The sequence below is a fragment of the Bos mutus genome, chromosome 24 (genome assembly GCF_027580195.1).
Source record: "Bos mutus isolate GX-2022 chromosome 24, NWIPB_WYAK_1.1, whole genome shotgun sequence".
NCBI classification, from domain to species: domain Eukaryota; kingdom Metazoa; phylum Chordata; class Mammalia; order Artiodactyla; family Bovidae; genus Bos; species Bos mutus.
Window position 1 is genome coordinate 53,878,357 of NC_091640.1, and position 18,709 is coordinate 53,897,065.

The 18,709-nt window shown below is 41.1% G+C and overlaps 1 protein-coding gene across 3 annotated transcripts in view; it reads left to right on the plus strand.

Annotated features, from left to right (window-relative positions):
- Positions 1-18,709, plus strand: part of C24H18orf54 (chromosome 24 C18orf54 homolog) — a 65,630-nt gene that overhangs the window by 35,009 nt on the left and 11,912 nt on the right. Inside the window, exons 3-6 of one of the 3 annotated variants that reach the window (XM_070361600.1) lie at positions 12,893-12,996; positions 15,657-15,878; positions 16,812-17,018; positions 18,275-18,505. In XM_070361600.1, coding sequence (XP_070217701.1) covers positions 12,916-12,996; positions 15,657-15,878; positions 16,812-17,018; positions 18,275-18,505 — 741 coding nt within the window. In that variant the 5' untranslated portion in view covers positions 12,893-12,915. Of the gene's footprint in view, positions 1-225; positions 274-920; positions 3,307-12,892; positions 12,997-15,656; positions 15,879-16,811; positions 17,019-18,274; positions 18,506-18,709 lie in introns of those variants that run through there. The other 2 variants (XR_011462434.1, XM_070361598.1) reach the window with 2 other exon arrangements.

Consider the following 18,709-nt stretch of genomic DNA (forward strand, 5'->3'; position numbering starts at 1 on the left):
ATATTCGTTAGCAGGTACTTTGCAGAAAGTATTTGAGTCTACCACGTATAACTGAACCAGTAGCGTCAGTGGTGAACTTCATTTGCCCTTGTGGACTTAACCTTTATCAGTTCTGTGAACTTTTATCAGGAATAGAAGAGGATTGTTCTTTCTTGCCCTATCACACTTCAATTTGATGACTCAGCAGTGGTAAAGTTTTACTGTGAATTTTTTTTTAAATCTTAGGGCCCAAATCGAAATTTGTTAATTGAGAAGAGCCTGTGTTCCTCTACTGTAAGTACTGAACGGCTTTGGAAATTAGCTTTTGAGACAGTTAAGCTTCTTAATGAGTTCAACCTAAAGTTGCAAGGTAAAACATCAGCTATATGCTTATCTTATATGTGATATCATCATTTTGAGGGCAACTAATGTGGTTTGCATTTTAATATCAAATACTGCTCGTGCTTTCAAATGTTAACACAAGAAAGAGTTCTACTCCACAAATTTAATAGATTTTAAGGCAGTAGCATTTTTTGGACCTCTCTGCAAGTACAAAGATTTCCAAATTTTTTTTTGGTAGGTTCTTAAAATGTATTCTATTTTCATTTTTTAAAGCTTTCTATTTTGTATTGGGGTATAGCCAATTAACAGTATTGTGATAGTTTCAGGTGAACATCAAAGGGATTCAGCCATATGTATACATGTATCTGTTCTCCCCCAAAGTCCTTTCCTATCCAGGCTGCCACATAACGTTGAGTAAAGTTCCATGTGCTATAAACAGGTCCTTGTTGGTTATCCATTAAAATATAGCAGTGTGCACATGTCCATCCCAAACTCCCTAACTATCCCTTTCCCCTAGTCCTTCCCTACTCCAACCCCTCCAACCATAGGTTCATTCTCTGAGTCTGTTTTGTGAGTTCATTTGTATCATTTCTTCTTAGATTCCGCATATAAGGGATGTCATACAGTATTTCTCCTTCTCTGACTTAAGAAGACTTTGAAATTTAAAAACCTATTTAATTGTACAGCTGAAGAGCTTTCACCTGGTCTTCAATTGAAGGTGATCTCACACGCTAGTAAAGTAATGCTCAAAATTCTCCAAGCCAGGCTTCAACAATATGTGAACTGTGAACTTCCAGATGTTCAAGCTGGTTTTAGAAAAGGCAGAGGAACCAGAGATCAAATTGCCAACATCCGCTGGATCATCGAAAAAGCAAGAGAGTTCCAGAAAGACCTCTATTTCTGCTTTATTGACTATGCCAAAGCCTTTGACTGTGTGGATCACAATAAACTGGAAAATTCTGAAAGAGGTGGGCATACCAGACCACCTGACCTGCCTCTTGAGAAACCTATATGCAGGTCAGGAAGCAACAGTTAGAACTGGACATGGAACAACAGACTGGTTCCAAATAGGAAAAGGAGTACGTCAAGGCTGTATATTGTCACCCTGCTTATTTAACTTATATGCAGAGTACATCATGAAAAACGCTGGGCTGGAGGAAGCACAAGCTGGAATCAAGATTTCCGGGAGAAATCAATAACCTCAGATATGCAGATGACACCATCATTATGGCAGAAAGTGAAGAGGAACTCAAAAGCCTCTTGATGAAAGTGAAAGAGGAGAGTGAAAAAGTTGGCTTAAAGCTCAACATTCAGAAAATGAAGATCATGGCATCTGGTCCCATCACTTCATGGGAAATAGATGGGGAAACAGTGGAAACAGTGTCAGACTTTATTTTGGGGGGCTCCAAAATCACTGCAGATGGTGATTGCAGCCATGAAATTAAGACACTTACTCCTTGGAAGGAAAGGTATGACCAACCTAGACAGCATCTTCAAAAGCAGAGACATTACTTTGCCAACAAAGGTCCGTCTAGTTAAGACTATGGTTTTTCCAATGGTCATGTATGGATGTGAGAGTTGGACTGTAAAGAAAGCTGAGTGCTGAAGAATTGATGCTTTTGAACTGTGGTGTTGGAGCAGACTCTTGAGAGTCCCTTGGACTGCAAGGAGATCCAACCAGTCCATTCTAAAGGAGATCAGTCCTGGGTGTTCTTTGGAAGGACTGATGCTAAAGCTGAAACTCCAATACTTGTCCACCTCATGCAAAGAGTTGACTCATTGGAAAAGACCCTGATGCTGGGAGGGATTGGGGGCAGGAGGAGAAGGGGATGACAGAGGATGAGATGGCTGGATGACATCACCGACTTGATGGACATGAGTTTGAGTGAACTCCAGGAGTTGGTGATGGACAGAGAGGCCTGGCGTGCTGTGATTCATGGGGTCACAAAGAGTCAGACACAACTGAGTGACTGAACTGAATGTATTTTAAAAAGGCAACTAGCAGGAAAAGAACCTAATAGAATTCTCTACTTGCTTTCCAAATGGTGAATATTCTCAATTAAAATAGTGTGCTTGGTATCAGTGTTTGACAGTAACTATCTATGTGAAAAGACATGTTTAAAGATGAAAGATGTAAAGTCTCAAATAGGTCAGCATTAACAAATGAACGTTTGCTGATAAGGAGCAATGACTTTGGATCCTAATGAAGCAAAATGTTGTAGGAACTGAGTATCAGCAGTCAGTTATTGGTTGTGATAATGGGCCTGCTTATAGGAGCGTTAGAAGGAGTCCTCTTTTTTTTTTTTTTTTTTAATGGTTACATAGGGCTTCCCTGGTAGCTCAGTTGATAAAGAATCTGCCTGCAATGCAGGAGACCCTGGTTTGAGTCCTGGGTAAGGAAGATCCCCTGGAGAAGGGATAGGCTACCCACTCCAGTATTCTGGCCTAGAAAATTCCATGGACGGTAGAGTCCATGGGGTCCCAAAGAGTTGGACATGACTGAGTAACTTCACTTTTCATGAGTTTTGCCTGTTATATTATGAGACCTTAAAGTATTTGTTTTTCCATACAGATTTAACTTGTGAAACTTGGTATTTATCCCAGAAATAATTCAGTCTTTAAATTTCCCTTGGCCAGCAGTACCTGAACCATTGTCCTGTTATATTTTGTTGACCTAGTGTGTTGACATTTTAAAAACATACATTTCTCAAATAATTTGATTGTGATTAGTAGGGCCATCTAGGGATTTTTCTTCTCCTAGTAGGTGAGGATTGGCCCTGTAATTATCTATTCTCTTCAGAAATTTAGCTAACAAATACTTTTGGAACACACAATTGGAACCCTTCTTTTGACAAGTGTGTAATGATAGGTGCTGATTATCTGTTGAACCCTCCTCCTTCTACTTATTATGTAACCATTGATGCCTCTCAACCCTTCCTGACTTGGATACAGTATCTGTTTGTCTCAGGATTCCTCCTCTCATTCATTGTTCTTTTCTTTATGTTTATTTCAGTATCTTCCTAGAAGTAATATACCTGTAACTTATAAACTGATATATCATTTTAAGATTATGTTGTATTAATTCAGTTTTCTTTCATATAAGTTGATACTGAAGAACATGGTGAAATTTTTTTAACATGAGTCTTGCATGAGAGAAATGTGGCAAAAATCTTTGAATATACATCTTGTTTAAAAGTCTTTTAGAGCCACAAGCAAGATTTGGGTAGAGCCATAAGTAGTATTTGAGCTTCCATGGCTCAGATGGCAAAGAATCTGCCTGCAGTGGTGGGAGACCCAGGTCTGATCCCTGGGTTGGGAACATCCCCTGGAGAAGGGAATGGCACCACTCCAGTATTCTTGCCTGGGAAAGGAGCCTGGTGGGCTGCAGTCAATGGGATGGCAAAGAGTTGGACACGACTGAGCGACTGACACTTTCACTTTCATAAGTAGTATTGCTCACAAATAAAGAGACGGGCGTGTATACTGTGGAATTCTCAAGATAGGTGTATCATGATTGGTGGGTGGTCTTCCTTCGTCAACTCCATCACTGGGTTGTGAGGAAGGATCATATGTGGCACGTGTCAGTCTCTGAAGACAAAAAGAAGTTGACACCGCCTTTTATGCTGTAAATTTTCATCCTTTAATGCTGACCAATGAGATCTTCATAGTTACATAAGTTTCAGAAAACCAGGGTTGTGTGTAACAAGAAATGTTGGGGATTTCTTTGTTTCTAAGGGCTAGGTGGGGACTCTGGAGTCAGACCTGTCTTTGTTTGAGGCTCTACCACATGCTAGCTATATGACCTTGTTTAGTTAACTTCTGTACACTTTGCCTTTCACATCTGTACAGTGGGACTAGTGGTTGTAGCTACAGCCTAGGATTGTTCATAAATATCTCATGGAACAGTAAAATAGATCATAAAGGAAGTCTCAATAAATGTTAACTAGTACATTATTATTCAATACTATTATTGTTATTAGTAGCTAGGTATAGTGTTTCTGTGTCTCTTTTGCATTGGAGCAATAGAGTGTTGATCATACTTAACTAAGATCATTGTTATTCCTTATGAGTTTTCTGTTGTCTGCTTCTTGGAGATGTTTACCATGCCCTTCTAAACAGATATATCATTAATAGAAGAAACAAGGTTCCTTGTTTCCTAATATATAATACTAATATATTAATATTCTTCTTCTTATTACAGTGGGCTTTCCAGGTGGCACTAGTGGTAAAGAACCTACCTGCCAGTGCAGGAGACATGAGAGATGTGAGTTTGATCCCTCAGTTGGGAAGATTCCCCCAGAGAAGGGAATGGCAACCCCCTCCGATATTTTTGCCTGGAGAATTCCATGGACAGAGGAGCCTGGTGGGCTACAGTCCACCGGGTCGCAAAAAGTCAGACATGACTGAAGCAACTTAGCACTCTTATTACAATATAGAAATATATTCTATTATTATTATCAATAGTTTATATTACCTTTTATCTTTTAAGCATCGTTATGACCTTAGAACCTTCTATAGGTGTAATATAGTCTAATTAACCCCAATAGACTATTATTGAAGTTCCAGTTATCACAGTCTGGCCTGTGAGGTCCCTTGAAAGCCTCCTTCGTGTTGACATTCTTGACATCATCACTGCTTTCTGGAAACAGCTGGATATTCAAGACCTTCCTGATTTTTTCCTGCCATAGGACATATTTATAACCTCCTCCCAAGGAACCAGGAGTTCTTGTTCCTCATAGCAGGGAATTACATTAGAGATCAAAGTCTGGACACTTGAGAAGCAAAAGAGAGTGGATGGAGGGCAAAAGCACAGCGACTGAAAGTGGTGTTGGGCTGTTTTTGGTAATGAAGAGCCAGAACCGTTTACATGAATTCACATTTGTACTTCTTGTTTAGCTCCTCGTATTTCTATACTGTGGGCTTCCCAGGTGGCGCTAAGTGGTAAAGAACCTGCCTGCCAGTGCAGGAGACATAATAAGAGACGTGGATTCAATCCCTGGGTCAGGAAGATCCCCTGGAGGAGAGATGGCAACCCATTCCAGTATTCTTGCCTGGAGAATCCCATGGACAGAGGAGCCTGGTAGGCAATGGTACATAGAATTCCAAAGAGTTGGACATGGCTGAAGCAACTTGGAACACGTGCATTCCTATACTCTGTTTTTTAAAAAACAGTTCTATAATATGATTTCACTGATCCTTTAGATGTTATCCTATTTAACAACATTGTAGAGGGTAAAGATAAAGGATGACAGATAAAGCCTAGTCACTAGTTGGTGATGGTTTGGGGGAAAGAGATGTGATTATGTTGAATGTAAAGATCATGTAAGAGTTAAGCATTTATTCGTTGAAGCCTACTAAGTGTCAGATCTAGTGGTCAACTTTAATGATGATGCCTCTGCTCTTTATAATCTGGCAGTGGAGCTATTCATGCTACAAATAATTTTACATATAACTGAAATGAGACTGTCAACACATAGGTGTTCTGAGAGCATATAGGAGTGCTTAACCCAGTTGGGGTAGTAGAGTTTAGATAGATGGGAGAAAGGAAAAGGCGCTCAGCAGGTGGATGTAAGGTCCAAAGAACTTGCTGTATTTGGAGACATTATAAGGCCCACACAGACAGGAAATAAAATTGTAGCTACTGAAGACTCATAATGTCTTGGTTTTTAAAAACTTTTTTATTTGTTCGTTTTTGACTGTGCTGGGTCCTCATAGCTGCGTGGACTTTTCTGTAGTTGGGGCGAGCAGTGGCTACTCCAGGTGCAGTGTGCGAGCTGCTCACGGCGGTGACTTCCCTTGTGGAGCATGGGCTCCAGGGTGTGGGGGCTTCAGCAGTTGTGGCTCCTGGGCTCTAGAGCACAGGCACAGTAGTTGCGGCGAACAGGCTTAGTTGCTCTGTGGCATGTGGATCTTCCCAGATCAGGGGTCAAACCCATGTCTCCTGCATTGGCAGGCAGATGCTATAGCCCTGGACCACTAGGGAAATCCCCTCGTAGTTTTTAAAGAAATAGTTTATTACATTTTGTTCCAAATCTTTGTGAATTAAAATAAAAAAGGATCAAAGTTTACAGACTGTGTTAGACTAAGGATGCAAAAGAGTTGAGGATGCGCCACTGTAGTGACTGGCAATCATAGTGTCAGTGTTTGTCAGCAAACACGGTCTGCCGTTGTTTAAAACAAGCTCCCCAAGTGAGTGTAGGGTTGCCTCAGAGATGTTGCCTTCCTTACCCGTGGTCTCATGTAGGTACTTGAATCACTAGTCGGCAGGTCTTTAGAATGAAGCACACATTTTTTGGGGTATGTTTCTTTTTTCCCCAGGTCAGCTGTTATGAAAATGAAAAATTTCAGTTTCTTTCTTCTTTATTTATTTAACTTTTATTGGCATATAGTTGATGTACAGTCTTGTGTTAGTTTCAGGTGTATGGCTATCAGGAATCATGGTGCATGTTTTCCGGTACTCTTCTCAGCCCCTCAGCACACTGTTTGTATAAGACAAGTGCTTGATGCATTATCAGTTGATCTGTTAGTTGGCTGTAATGGTTTCTGGCTGAGGGTGTCCATGGACTGATCCTTGTACACAGTAATTTGCTTCATTCTTAACACTGCGGGTCTTTGGCTTTTGTCTAATAAAAAAAATTCAGTCTGTGGTACACAAGTTCAGGAAACAGTGTCAGAGGCAGAGACCATTCCAGGTGTGTGGTACCAAATGAAATGTAAAGTATGACATGTCTGCAAATTAACCTGGCTTAGAGATCATCTGTCAGAAGGATCACCTAAAACCTCTCTCCAATTTATTTGAAGGATTGATCATAACACATCTCTCTGGAGTAGACAGAAAGCAGATAGGACAGGTGAAATTTGAAGGAAAAGTGATGTGGAAGCACTGTAAGGGAAGCGAGAAACCTAGATGTATGTTTATTTCTCTCTGAAGGGGGAGGACAGGTAACTGCGAATCCCTTTAGTTTTATGGTGAGTGTAAAAGTTTCCAAAACATTTTCTTCTACAGGTCGTTGAATTTTTGTCATAAACTTCTGAAGTGTATTGTTGGAAAGGTCTTATGATCTTACCCATTTACCTGAAGAGTAAGACACAAAGAATTTGTATTTCTTATCCATGGGCACGTGGCTAGTCACCGATGAAGCTGAGACTAGCATAAAACTCTGTTTTCTAGGAAATTTTACCCAACTCCAGACAAAACCTGTTCTCATCACTCTGTTAAACTTGCTCCCTCTTACCCCACACCCTCCTGCCTACTCCTGTTTAGTCTGTTCTCGTAGTCCTTATCACTTTCTAATACAGTATGTATGTCACCTCTTTTTGTTTATTGGTTTATTTGTCCTGACTCCTCTAATAAAATGTAAGCTGCACATCGGGCAGGGAATTACTGTCTGGTGTGCTGATCTATCTCAGGCACTTAAAACACTGCCTGGGCATTGTGAGCATTCAGTCAGTATTCGTTGCATGAATTCATGTGAGCTGTAACAGGTTCTAGAGTTGGACTCAGCTGATTTTGTTGTTCATATCAACACCCAGTGGCCTTCTCTTTTAATGTTGGATTGACACTAAAAATTACAGATAAAGCACTTATTTGGGGGGAACAAACAAACAAAAGCTGAACTGTAGAATATCTTGAATTATGTCAATAGAATCTTGAAAAAATGGGAGTGTTGGGAATCTAGGAATATTATTTCTCAAGATAATTTTACCTCCAATTCAAGTAGGTAGAGCTAGACGGTATTAAGGGTTCTTTAATCCAGCCTTAATTTTATGCATATGAGGAAAACTGACTTAGCAAGGCTAAGGAGCTAGGCCAAGATCAGATCATCATGTAGAGCTGCATGAATAGAATGTTTTCGTTTTCTGTACAAGTTCAGAGCTCCTGCCCTGCTCCTTCCCTTTGCTGACACTTATTTTAGGGGCCTGTACCCACCAAACACCTGTAGTGTTTGAGTTCTTGAGAATATTCTGGAATAGGTAGCAGTGGGAGCAATGGGAACATGTATTGAGCCTTTCCCCACAAATATCTGAAATTTACATGTATGGTATTGATTTTGAGGTGACAAAATATTTAAAATGTTTTATCTGTGGGGCTAGTGAGGTGATGTCCCTGTCTTGTTATTGTGTGTGTGTGTGTGCGTGCTCAGTCACTAAGTTGTGTCCAACTCTTTGTGACCCTCTAGGCTCCTCTGTCCATGGTATTTCCCAGGCAAGGATATTGGCGCAGGTAGCCATGTCCTCCCCCAGGGGATCTTTCTGATCCAGGGAACCTGTGTCTCTTGCATCTCCCACACTGGCAGGTGGATTCTTTACCACTGTGCTACCTGGGAAGCTCATCTTGTTATCAGGATACTATACAACATCATTTTCTTGTTGTTTAATTTTCCTGGTGCATTTGTTAGCTGGTGTGAATCATTACTCTGTTGTCTTTGAGGTGAGGGTCTATATCTTCTATGACGCTGGTAACTGTCTCCAGTGTCTGGATATCTGAAAGCTGAGAAATAGATAAGAAACATTTGCATAGTAAGAGCATTGATCCGTCTTGTTACTGGTAGACATTTCAAAGGAAGTAATCAAAACTGATTGCCCAACTTCGTCTTATCAGCTTTCTCCACCTGAATCATTATATAATTCAGATAACTTGGAGGTGGTGAAGCTGGGGAAATGTTCTTACTGGAACATAGAAGCACCTCCTTTTCTCATCCACCAACATGGCATAAAGGAAGAACCTACTTGACTCAGACAAACAGCATTTTTTGATTGAATGTGTTCCAGGAAAATAAACTCCAGTCATCTAATGAAGAGTTATATCTTAATATGTATTCATTTGATAGATATTGCAATCAGCAGTTAATTCAGTTCAGTTGCTCAGTCGTGTCTGACTCTTTGAGACCCCATGGACTGCAGCATGCCAGACCTCCCTGTCCATCACCAATTCACAGAGCTTACTCTAACTCATGTCCATCAAGTCGGTGATGCCATCCAACCATCTCATCCTCTGTCATCCCCTTCTCCTTCTGCCTTCAGTCTTTTGCAGCATCAGGGTCTCCTAATGAGTCAGTTCTTTGCACTTCCCAAGTGTATTTTTAGCATGCCCTAGCAGCAGCAGCCCTTGTGATAGAGATAAACATTCAAAGAATAAACCTAGCGGCATACTTTAGTGGAACTAGGACTAGAGATATAACTTTATAGGGATACAAGTTTGTTTGAGTATGTGGTAAAAAAAAAATAGATTGCCCAAATGTAGAATATTTCAATATGTCAGAAATTTATTATTTGTTTATGCAAGAGTTTGAGATGAGTGTTCTTGGTTGGCAGGTGGGTTTCTTCTACATAGTGAATCAGAGAAGTAGGCTCTTTCCCTTCTAGTGGCTCTGCCCCCTCCCCCTGCCCCCCCACCCCAGTGCATAACTGTATCCAGCTGGTCTAGATAGAAGGCTCATTGTATTGGCAATAAGAAAACCTGGGTTTTAGTTATAATTCTGTTATCTTAATGTAAGCAGGTTTTTTACTATGATTTTCTAATTTGTAGAATAAGGACAGTTCTATAAATCATTCAAGGTAATGGATGAAGATGTAGCACTTTGACTTACTAGGAGGGGCAATAGGTGATTTATGAATTCAGATGTACTTCTGCCATTTTAAAATAAGCAAATTATTAAAGTAGTGAGTCTACTTGGCTTATTAAAAAGGATTCATTGGGCATTTATTATGTGCAGGCTCTGTATGAAACATTTATATTAACTGGCTCAATCTTTTCAAACCTTTATGAGGGCAACATTATTATCTCCATTGTAAAGATGAAGAGGATTTCCCAAGTGGCTCAGTGGTAAAGAATATGCCTGCCAATGCAGGAAACATGGGTTTGATCCCTGGGTTGGGAAGATCCCCTGGAAAAGGAAATGGCAACCCACTCCAGTATTGTTGCCTGCAGAATCCTTTGACTAGAGGAGCCTGATGGGTTATACAGTCCATGGGGTCACAGAAGAGTCAGATACAACTTAGTGACTAAATAACAAACAACAAAAAAATGAAGAGCTTGAGGCGCAATAGGTTAAATAACTCGCCCTGGGTCACACAACTAAGTAGCAGAATTAGGATTCAAACCTTGATGGTCTGGTTCCAGAATTTTCACTCTGAATCATACACTATAAGATTGTGCCCTGGTTTTAGCCACTGGCAGGACTGATACTCATCTAGTATATACTGGTGAGGCCACACCAACTGTATTTCCTTTGAATCTTATTGATCACTCATTGTAAAGCACATCCCCTTTTTAGAGATGTTAAAATGTAGAATTCTAAAAATGTAGAATTTTCTGTTTGACAAATGCACCAGGAAAATTGAACAGGAAAATATGTTTTATGGTACTGTAATAGCACAATGAGAAAATCACCTTGCTAGCGCCACAGATAAATTATTTTGAACATTTTATTATCTCAAAAATCAAATGCCATACGTTTAAATTCCAGGTCTTTATGGGAAAAGGCTAATTTGATATGAGTCACTAACAAGTTTTAGATTTGACAAGATATGGTAGGAAAGTCACAAAGTCACTCCCCATCATTTGAGCACAGGTTAACCTTCAGCCTTGTCAGAGTCAGAGCTGCCTGACCCAGATAGGATCTATATTTTTACTACATCCTCTCTTAATAAGCTACTTCTCGGCAGCCAGACATATAAAATAGAATGGAAGTAAGAATGCCTAACAAGTGAAATTGTGTCAGGACTCGAAATCTTCGCTCAAAATTATGTTTTCAGATTGGCCCTGTCTTTTCTTTCTCTCTTAGACAGAGTTACTCTAACTCTGTCTTCCCAAGATCTTGTGCATACTTCTATCATAACTCAGCACATTGTTGGGGGAAACTATTTGCTTTCCTTTTTGTTTTTCCTACTAGATTACACGGTAATAAAAGCCTTCTTAATGTGTAGAGTGGTATACAGCCTGAAATAGAGTAGGCATTCAGTCCTGTTTATTGAAGGTATAAAGGGACAAAGTAGATAATTAAATAGTTAATTCCTCTAGAGAATGGTAGATAAAGAATATAGTATAGGAGACACCTGTAAGTTATTGGTTCTCAAGAAAGTAGGTTTGCTTAACCACAAAACTAAGCAGGCTTGCTTAGCAACAAACCATGCCACAGAAGCACAAGATATGCCTCAAAGCAATAAAGTAATGGTGGCCTGAGACCCACATTCTGTTCAGTGAGCTCAGTAAGGAAATGACCCCTATGACACGCTCTCTGCACACTTAAAATTCAATAATTTATGGAAAGGTGACAGTTGAAAGACGCTCATTTTACTGAGACCTGAAATAATTTTTCTATGGAGCCCTGATAGTCCTGGCTTGACCAGGTAGGGACAAGAAAACTCCTGTGCCCAGCCTGGAGAAGGAGCTGATGATGGAAGCATGATGTCCACTCAAGAATGAGGGAGGAGGCGGCCTATTCCCCCTGCCCACTTTCCCTTTGATGAAAAGAATGTAGCCCACCAAGTTCCCGGGGTGGCACCTTCTCACCCAGCTGTGTGTAAGCCTCACAAATGTCCTATTCTAATAAATAATTTATCCTTTAAAAATATTTATTTTTGGCTGTTCTGGGTCTTGGTTGCTGCTCACAGACTTTCTCTAGTCACTTTGCCCTTCACTGAATTCTTTTTGTGCTGAGACATGAAAGACCAGAGCTCCTTAGAACCCTCAAAACACCACCTACTGGATGCAGATGGTTGATTGTTTTGTGGGTTATAGTAGTAGATTTTTAGCTTACTCAGGCCACAACTCATCACCAGGAAAGATGACGTAAAACGAATTTTAAAGATTTAACTTTAACAGCATTATCCAATAAACAAACCACATAGAACAATCAATCACACTGTCAAGAGACAGGGATTGCTAGATGGCACCGGTGGTTAAGAATCCACCTGCCAGTGCAGCAGACACAAGAGACATGGGTTCAGTCCCTGGGTTTGGAAGCTCCCCTGGAGGAGGAAATGGCAACACAATCCAGTATTCTTGTCTGGCAGGACTGATACGGGTGAAAAAACATTTGTACTCACATCAAACTCTGCAGAGAACCCAATGTTATGAGAGAATCTTTTGATAAAGGGTATCTTTGCTCCTACTCTAAAACTAGGTGTGTGATTTGGGGCAGGTGTCACACCTCTTGGTGCCTAGGTTCCTAATTTACAAAATGGGAATAAATCACCGGAATGCCTGACAGGATTGCTGTAAGAATTAAATCCCATGGTGTATGGAAAGCACTTAGTACTGTGCTCGGTACTTAGTGGAAGGGAGGAAATAAACGTTAGTAGCTACTGTTATTATCTGTTGTATGTGTCATCAGTGAGCAAAGAGTAGTGGACCAGAAGTGTTTATTGGTCTCTAATTTGGCAATTCTTTCTATGGGTTGTTTTTTTTTTTCCCCCAACCAAGATTATTGTTTGAGAAACAGCTTCCTTATTTCATTTCCTTGACTTTCAGCTTTATATAAGCACTTCCTTACTTAAGAATGATCATCCTTCTCAGGGGTTTCTGCATTTGCTAAAGCTGCGTCCCTCCCCTGTTGTTCTTTTTCAGTGGATTGCTTACCCTCTTAGCCAATGGACAACTTAGCATTTGAAACGCATGAAGATGCAAAGCAGAAGGTTGTGTCTGAGGGGAAGGTGAACACCTCCAGAATGGTAAGAATGTACATGGGGATTTACATCTTGAGATTACTTGCCTCAAAACCTTTATGCAGATCTCAGGAAAGAGCCCCTCCTTAGGCCAGTTTTCTTCAAGTGACCTTCTAAAGAAAGGTAGCATGTCCTATTCTGAAAATCTCCTGACCTGCCTTTTCTCTCCTAAACTGTTAACTCCTGTAGCTGTTTAGGGGCCCAGCTTTCCATGAATTGTTGTTCCTGGCATTAATGAGTTATTTATTGTTCAATATAATACCCTCACACAATGTTAAACTGAATATGTTGGTAAATGATTATGCTATACCAAACATATCATTAAATAATTTAAAACATTAAAAATTTTTTTGCACATTAACAAAACTACATTCAAGTATTACAAAATATTGGCAATATTCTCTCTGTTGTATAATAATACATCCTTGTTGCCTGTCTTACACCCAGCAGTTTGTACTCTTATTCCCCAGTCCATTGCTCTTCCCCTCCCTACCCACTGGTAATCATTAATTTGCTCTTTATGTGGTGAGTATGCTTCTTTTTTTGTTACATTCACTAGTTTGTTGTATTTTTTAGATTCCACATATAAGTGATATCATTCAGTATTTGTCTTTCTTTGTCTGGCTTATTTCACTTAGCACAGTGCCCTCCCCGTCCATCCATGTTGCTACAAATGGCAGGGAATCTTGTTCCTTTCTTATGACTGAGTAGTATTCCATTGTATATATACCACATCTTCTTTATCCAGCCATCTGTTAATGGACATTTAGGTTCCTTCCATACCTTGGAGATTGTAAATAATGCTGCTATGAACATTGAGGTGCATGTATCCCTTTGATTTAGTGTTTTTGTTTTAAATATATACTTGGGAGTGAAATCTCCAGGTCATATAGTAGTTCCATCATTAGTTTTTTGAGAAACCTCCGTATTGTTCTCCACAGTGACTACCAACAGTGTACAGGGTTCCCTTTTCCCCACATCCTTGCCAACCTTTGTTATTTGTGTTCTTTTGAATATTTATGAGTGTTAAAGTAAGGCTTCCCTGGTGGCTCAGAGGTTAAAACATCTGCCTCCAATGCAGGAGACCTGGGTTCGATCCCTGGGTCGGGAAGATCCCCTGGAGAAGGAAATGGCAACCCACTCCAGTATTCTTGCCTGGAGAATCCCATGGATGGAGGAGTCTGGTAGGCTACAGTCCGCAGGGTCTCAAAGAGTTGGACATGACTGAGCGGCTTCACTTTCACTTTCAAAGTAAGACTATCTATGTTAGAATTATTAGTGATCAAAAATGTACTTGCTCAGAGAGCAAGACCAGGAACTCAGAGAGCAGTGGAAAAGGACTCCTTGCCGTCATTGATGATAATCGTCATTTTAGTGGTCAGAGGAGTAAGGGCAAGTTGGTTCAAAGGTTGGGGTGAGTATTTTCTTGGCAGCTTTCAGTAATGTGGATTGTAACTCAGAAATAATACTGTTGTTTATAGCATATATTTGTGACATGAAACCAGGAAGTAGTAACATAGATATACATGGAAATACCGTGACTTAGAGTTGAGTGATGACTTAGGACCTCATATAGGTAATACACATGATAATATGTATTATTATTGAAGGGAATTTACTGAAGCTATTTAAATGAAGGAGGGAGGGAGAGACAGAGACTTGTCAGGTCAGGCCCATTGATTGATTACTGATATGTTACTTATTCCCATGCATGTACCTGTACACATAAATGCATTTGTACATTCTGGAACCAAAACATTCTTAGAAAATAGCCCCTTAAAACCTCATTGATTTTCAGGTGAAGAAACTGGTAAATAGGGGCTAATTGACTGACTTGGAAGTACTTAGCTGGGTACTTAATTTCCTAGTACTTAATTTCCTTAATTTATTCTGTGCCCCAGTCCTCAAATGTTTATTTTTATTCTTGTTTATTTGAGTGTCATCTGATGTATGGGCTATGTGTGAATGTCCTACAGTCCTTGCACTTGCCCAGCTGCTAGACTGAAGAGAGAACCCGAGTCAGCAGCAGACACATCAGTGGTGCACTGGACAGGGCGTCTTACAGGTCAGAGGCTGAGGGCCTGGTAGGACACCCGCTGGGTGCTGCCGAGGGCAGGCGGACACAGCCTCGATTTTCCCTGCACAGGGGAGGAGGGGCTGTCAATTATAAGGGGCATGATGTCAGAAGGGCTCCTGGGTTGCAGGGAGACTGTTGGAATGCATCTCCCCACAGCTCTGGGTTAGCAACCATTGCAAGGGCCACTGTTCCTCCGTGGTGACTGAACATACCGGAGCTGATGTGGTCCAAGGGCTGGAACGATCATTAGTGGGGGTCAGGCCGATCATGCATGTGGTTACTGATTAGTTTCCCTTTAGGAGGGGAGGAAGTCATGCGCATCAGGGAAGGGTGAGGCAGAGTGGGGCAAGGGCTGTACGGAAAGCAGGAGAGCAGCCATCTTATGGGGCCTGACCATACTGTGAGTGTGTGTGTATGTGTGTGTGTGTGTGTGTGTGTGTACTGATTTACACATCTCTCATTTTACTCGGTATGTTTATCCCACAAATGTGCTTTTTTTTTTTCATAAAAGAGGAAATAAACCAAACTCAGACAGTTGGCAATGTTTCTGATGCCTCAAGAGTGGAGAATAATTTCTAATTTCTTCCAGGAAAAGACGAAGCAGTGGTCACTGATGAGCATTTTCCTGGTGTGTCTTTTGGCTTGCACCATTACCACGGTGATCGGAGTCCTGATTGTCTCCTTGATTTATGTCAACAACCCTCAGCCTCATTCAGAACCCGGAGCCCAATCTCTGCAAACAGCAATTCCCATGGTGCCAAAGGCTGTTGATCCAAAATTTCAGTTTCTTAATCATTTATCTAAATCCAAGGTATGCTGCTAAGTCACTTCAGTCGTGTCTGACTCTGTGCGACCCCATAGACGGCAGCCCACAAGGCTCCCCCCTTCCTGGGATTCTCTAGGCAAGAAGACTGGAGTGGGTTGCCATTTCCTTCTCCAATGCATGAAAATGAAAAGTAAAAGTGAAGTCGCTCAGTTGTGTCTGCCTCTTAGCGACCCCATGGACTGCAGCCTACCAGGCTCCTCCGTCCATGGGATTTTCCAGGCAAGAGTACTGGAGTGGGGTGCCATTGCCTTCTCTGTGGTATGGATCACATGTATTAAGAAAAAGAATCATCTATTATAAATGATGATTTCGAAGTTTCTTTTTTTTTTTTCTAATTTTATTTTATTTTTAAACTTTACATAATTGTATTAGTTTTGCCAAATATCAAAATGAATCCGCCACAGGTATACATGTGTTCCCCATCCTGAACCCTCCTCCCTCCTCCCTCCCCATACCATCCCTCTGGGTCGTCCCAGTGCACCCATTGCTTGTTTCTAAGCTGTGTTCTCTCTTCATTGGAAAGAAGTAGCCGTGGGCTGTTTGGATGAAGGGAAGTGAGGGATGGAAAAGGGGAAAGGTGGGTGGATGTTGGCTCTGGGCTGAACTTTGCTTTAGTAGCTGGTTCTCTGGCTGGAGGGGGGAGGTGCAGGCGGACAGATGGAAAGCCCTGTGTTCTCTTGTCAAGATAGGTGTTCGTTTTTCTGTCTAACAGGGACTGATGGCACTGTTGTCTCCTGGAGCTTGCAGACCTGTTCTTTCTCTTCTTTTCTGGGGGGACCTCCCATATCCACTCACCCCCGTATCCACTCACCCCCGTTTCTTTTTCCCCTGTGCTGCCCTCTCACTCTGGGGGCCGTGGTGGCCTCACATTCCTCAGGAAATGACCTCCATGCTGATGGTTCACCTATGACTTTTCAGGTGTTTGAGTTCCCTGGTGGCGCAATCCAGTGGGCCCGGTACAGGAACAATGCCAACGACTACCTCAGCATTGAAGAGGAGGCCTTTGGAAGCAGCTTGAACAGCCAGAGATCACAGATGAGCTTCGGGACCCTGAGAATAAAAAGCAGTGGCCTCCGGGCCCCTCACTGGCACTTCAATGCCAACGAACATGGCTATCTTGTACAGGTGTAACTGGTTTGCCCACATTCTGTGCTTGAGCATTTGTGCTGTGTGTCCTCAGGCTATTATTTAGGTTGTTGCAAAACCTACTTAACTAATAGGGGATGATAGACAACATCTAGGCTTTGGCTGTGTACCCAATTAGACCAGTTAGCAGTGCCTTGGAACATTAGACTGTTTGTTTTAATTATTCGTGGCATCACTTTGAACTTCATTCTTCAGTATGAAATCATTTTTCATACATTGTTAAGCTCAGATCACTGTTCCATCCTTTGAGCCAAAGCTAAACCTGGTAGCTCTGATCTAATGATCAAAGAGACTACAGTTTCCCTTTAGGGAAAAAAGCAGGGACTGGAATAACGAACTAGTTTGCTGATGTTCAACCTGGAGTCCCTGAGATTAGCCAATGATATGCCCTTTTGTGGCTTTTATTTTTCAGAATTCTTTGGAAGTAAAGTGAAATAGAGCTGGAAGAGAAATGAGTGTACTTCCCTGAATTGCAAATAATTCATTAATTCTGAAATGTATTTATGGCTTCTGTGTTCCAGACACTGGGGAAATTGGAGTGATTAAGCTTTCATAGAACTTTCAGAGTTTGGTCTTACCCTGGTAATCTTGTTAATAGATCAGCCAGTTTTTATGTGTGACATATTTCTGATTGCTAATAAAATTCCTTTTTTATACTTGGACAATTCACTTGATTTTAGAATTTACAAGAAGAGAGATTAGAGCTTCATCTATGAGGTTAAACCCTCCTTAGAAGAATACTTGGACATAACAGTAAATGCACTATGTTATTACTATTATTATTATTAAAATTATATGTAGGCTTTTTCTTACCTGGTAAATACATACACATCTGTTTGCAAACACACAAACATACACAAGCATACACATGCATGTCTGTGCAACCATCTATGAACACACACATGTGCTTGCAGTCTTTGCAAACTAGCATGATCTTAGAGCTCTAAATGCTCAGTGGGGTGGTATTGCCCCAAAGAGGGCAAAAACTGGTTGTTAGCAGGGTGAAAGTATCACTCTTTTCATGTCCACAGCATAGATGTGTGTGTAGTACCTGAGCAGTACGTGTATGCCGTATACAGGTCTCATACGCCAGTACCTCTGTAATGGTAACATTTCATAGGGTGGGGATTAGAAAAACAGTCTAGCATGGTACCTTAGAAGGCAGGTAATGAAGAAGGGTTGAAGAGCACTGCTCTAAATTGATGTTGGGATATGCTCTTCCATTTCCATTTCAGGGGACGGCATGGGTAGGGGTGGTTGATGATGGTGCTGTCATTACCACGTACAATGTTACAGCTGGCCAAGTGATCTTCTTCCCGAAAAACACAGTGCACTGGATAAAGAATGTGGGGAGTGAAGACTGTTTTTTCTTGCTCTTCTTTTCTACACATGAGGAACTTCAGACCCTGGATGTTGATGATGTATTTTTTTCTACACCTGAGGATATTGCTTCCAGGTCACTTAAGGTCTGTATCACTGCTGAGAATACTTCCAGGTCACTTAAAGGTGTGAACCACTGCTGAGAACAGATCCTGAAAGCATGTGCATTCCGTGGGCACCAAGAGGGCATGGCTATTTGAGTTTCTAAGGTGGCAGTCAACAAAGTAACAGTTGGGTAACGGGCTCAAGAACATGACTTGCTTCCTATTTAACACATAAATCTCCTTGAG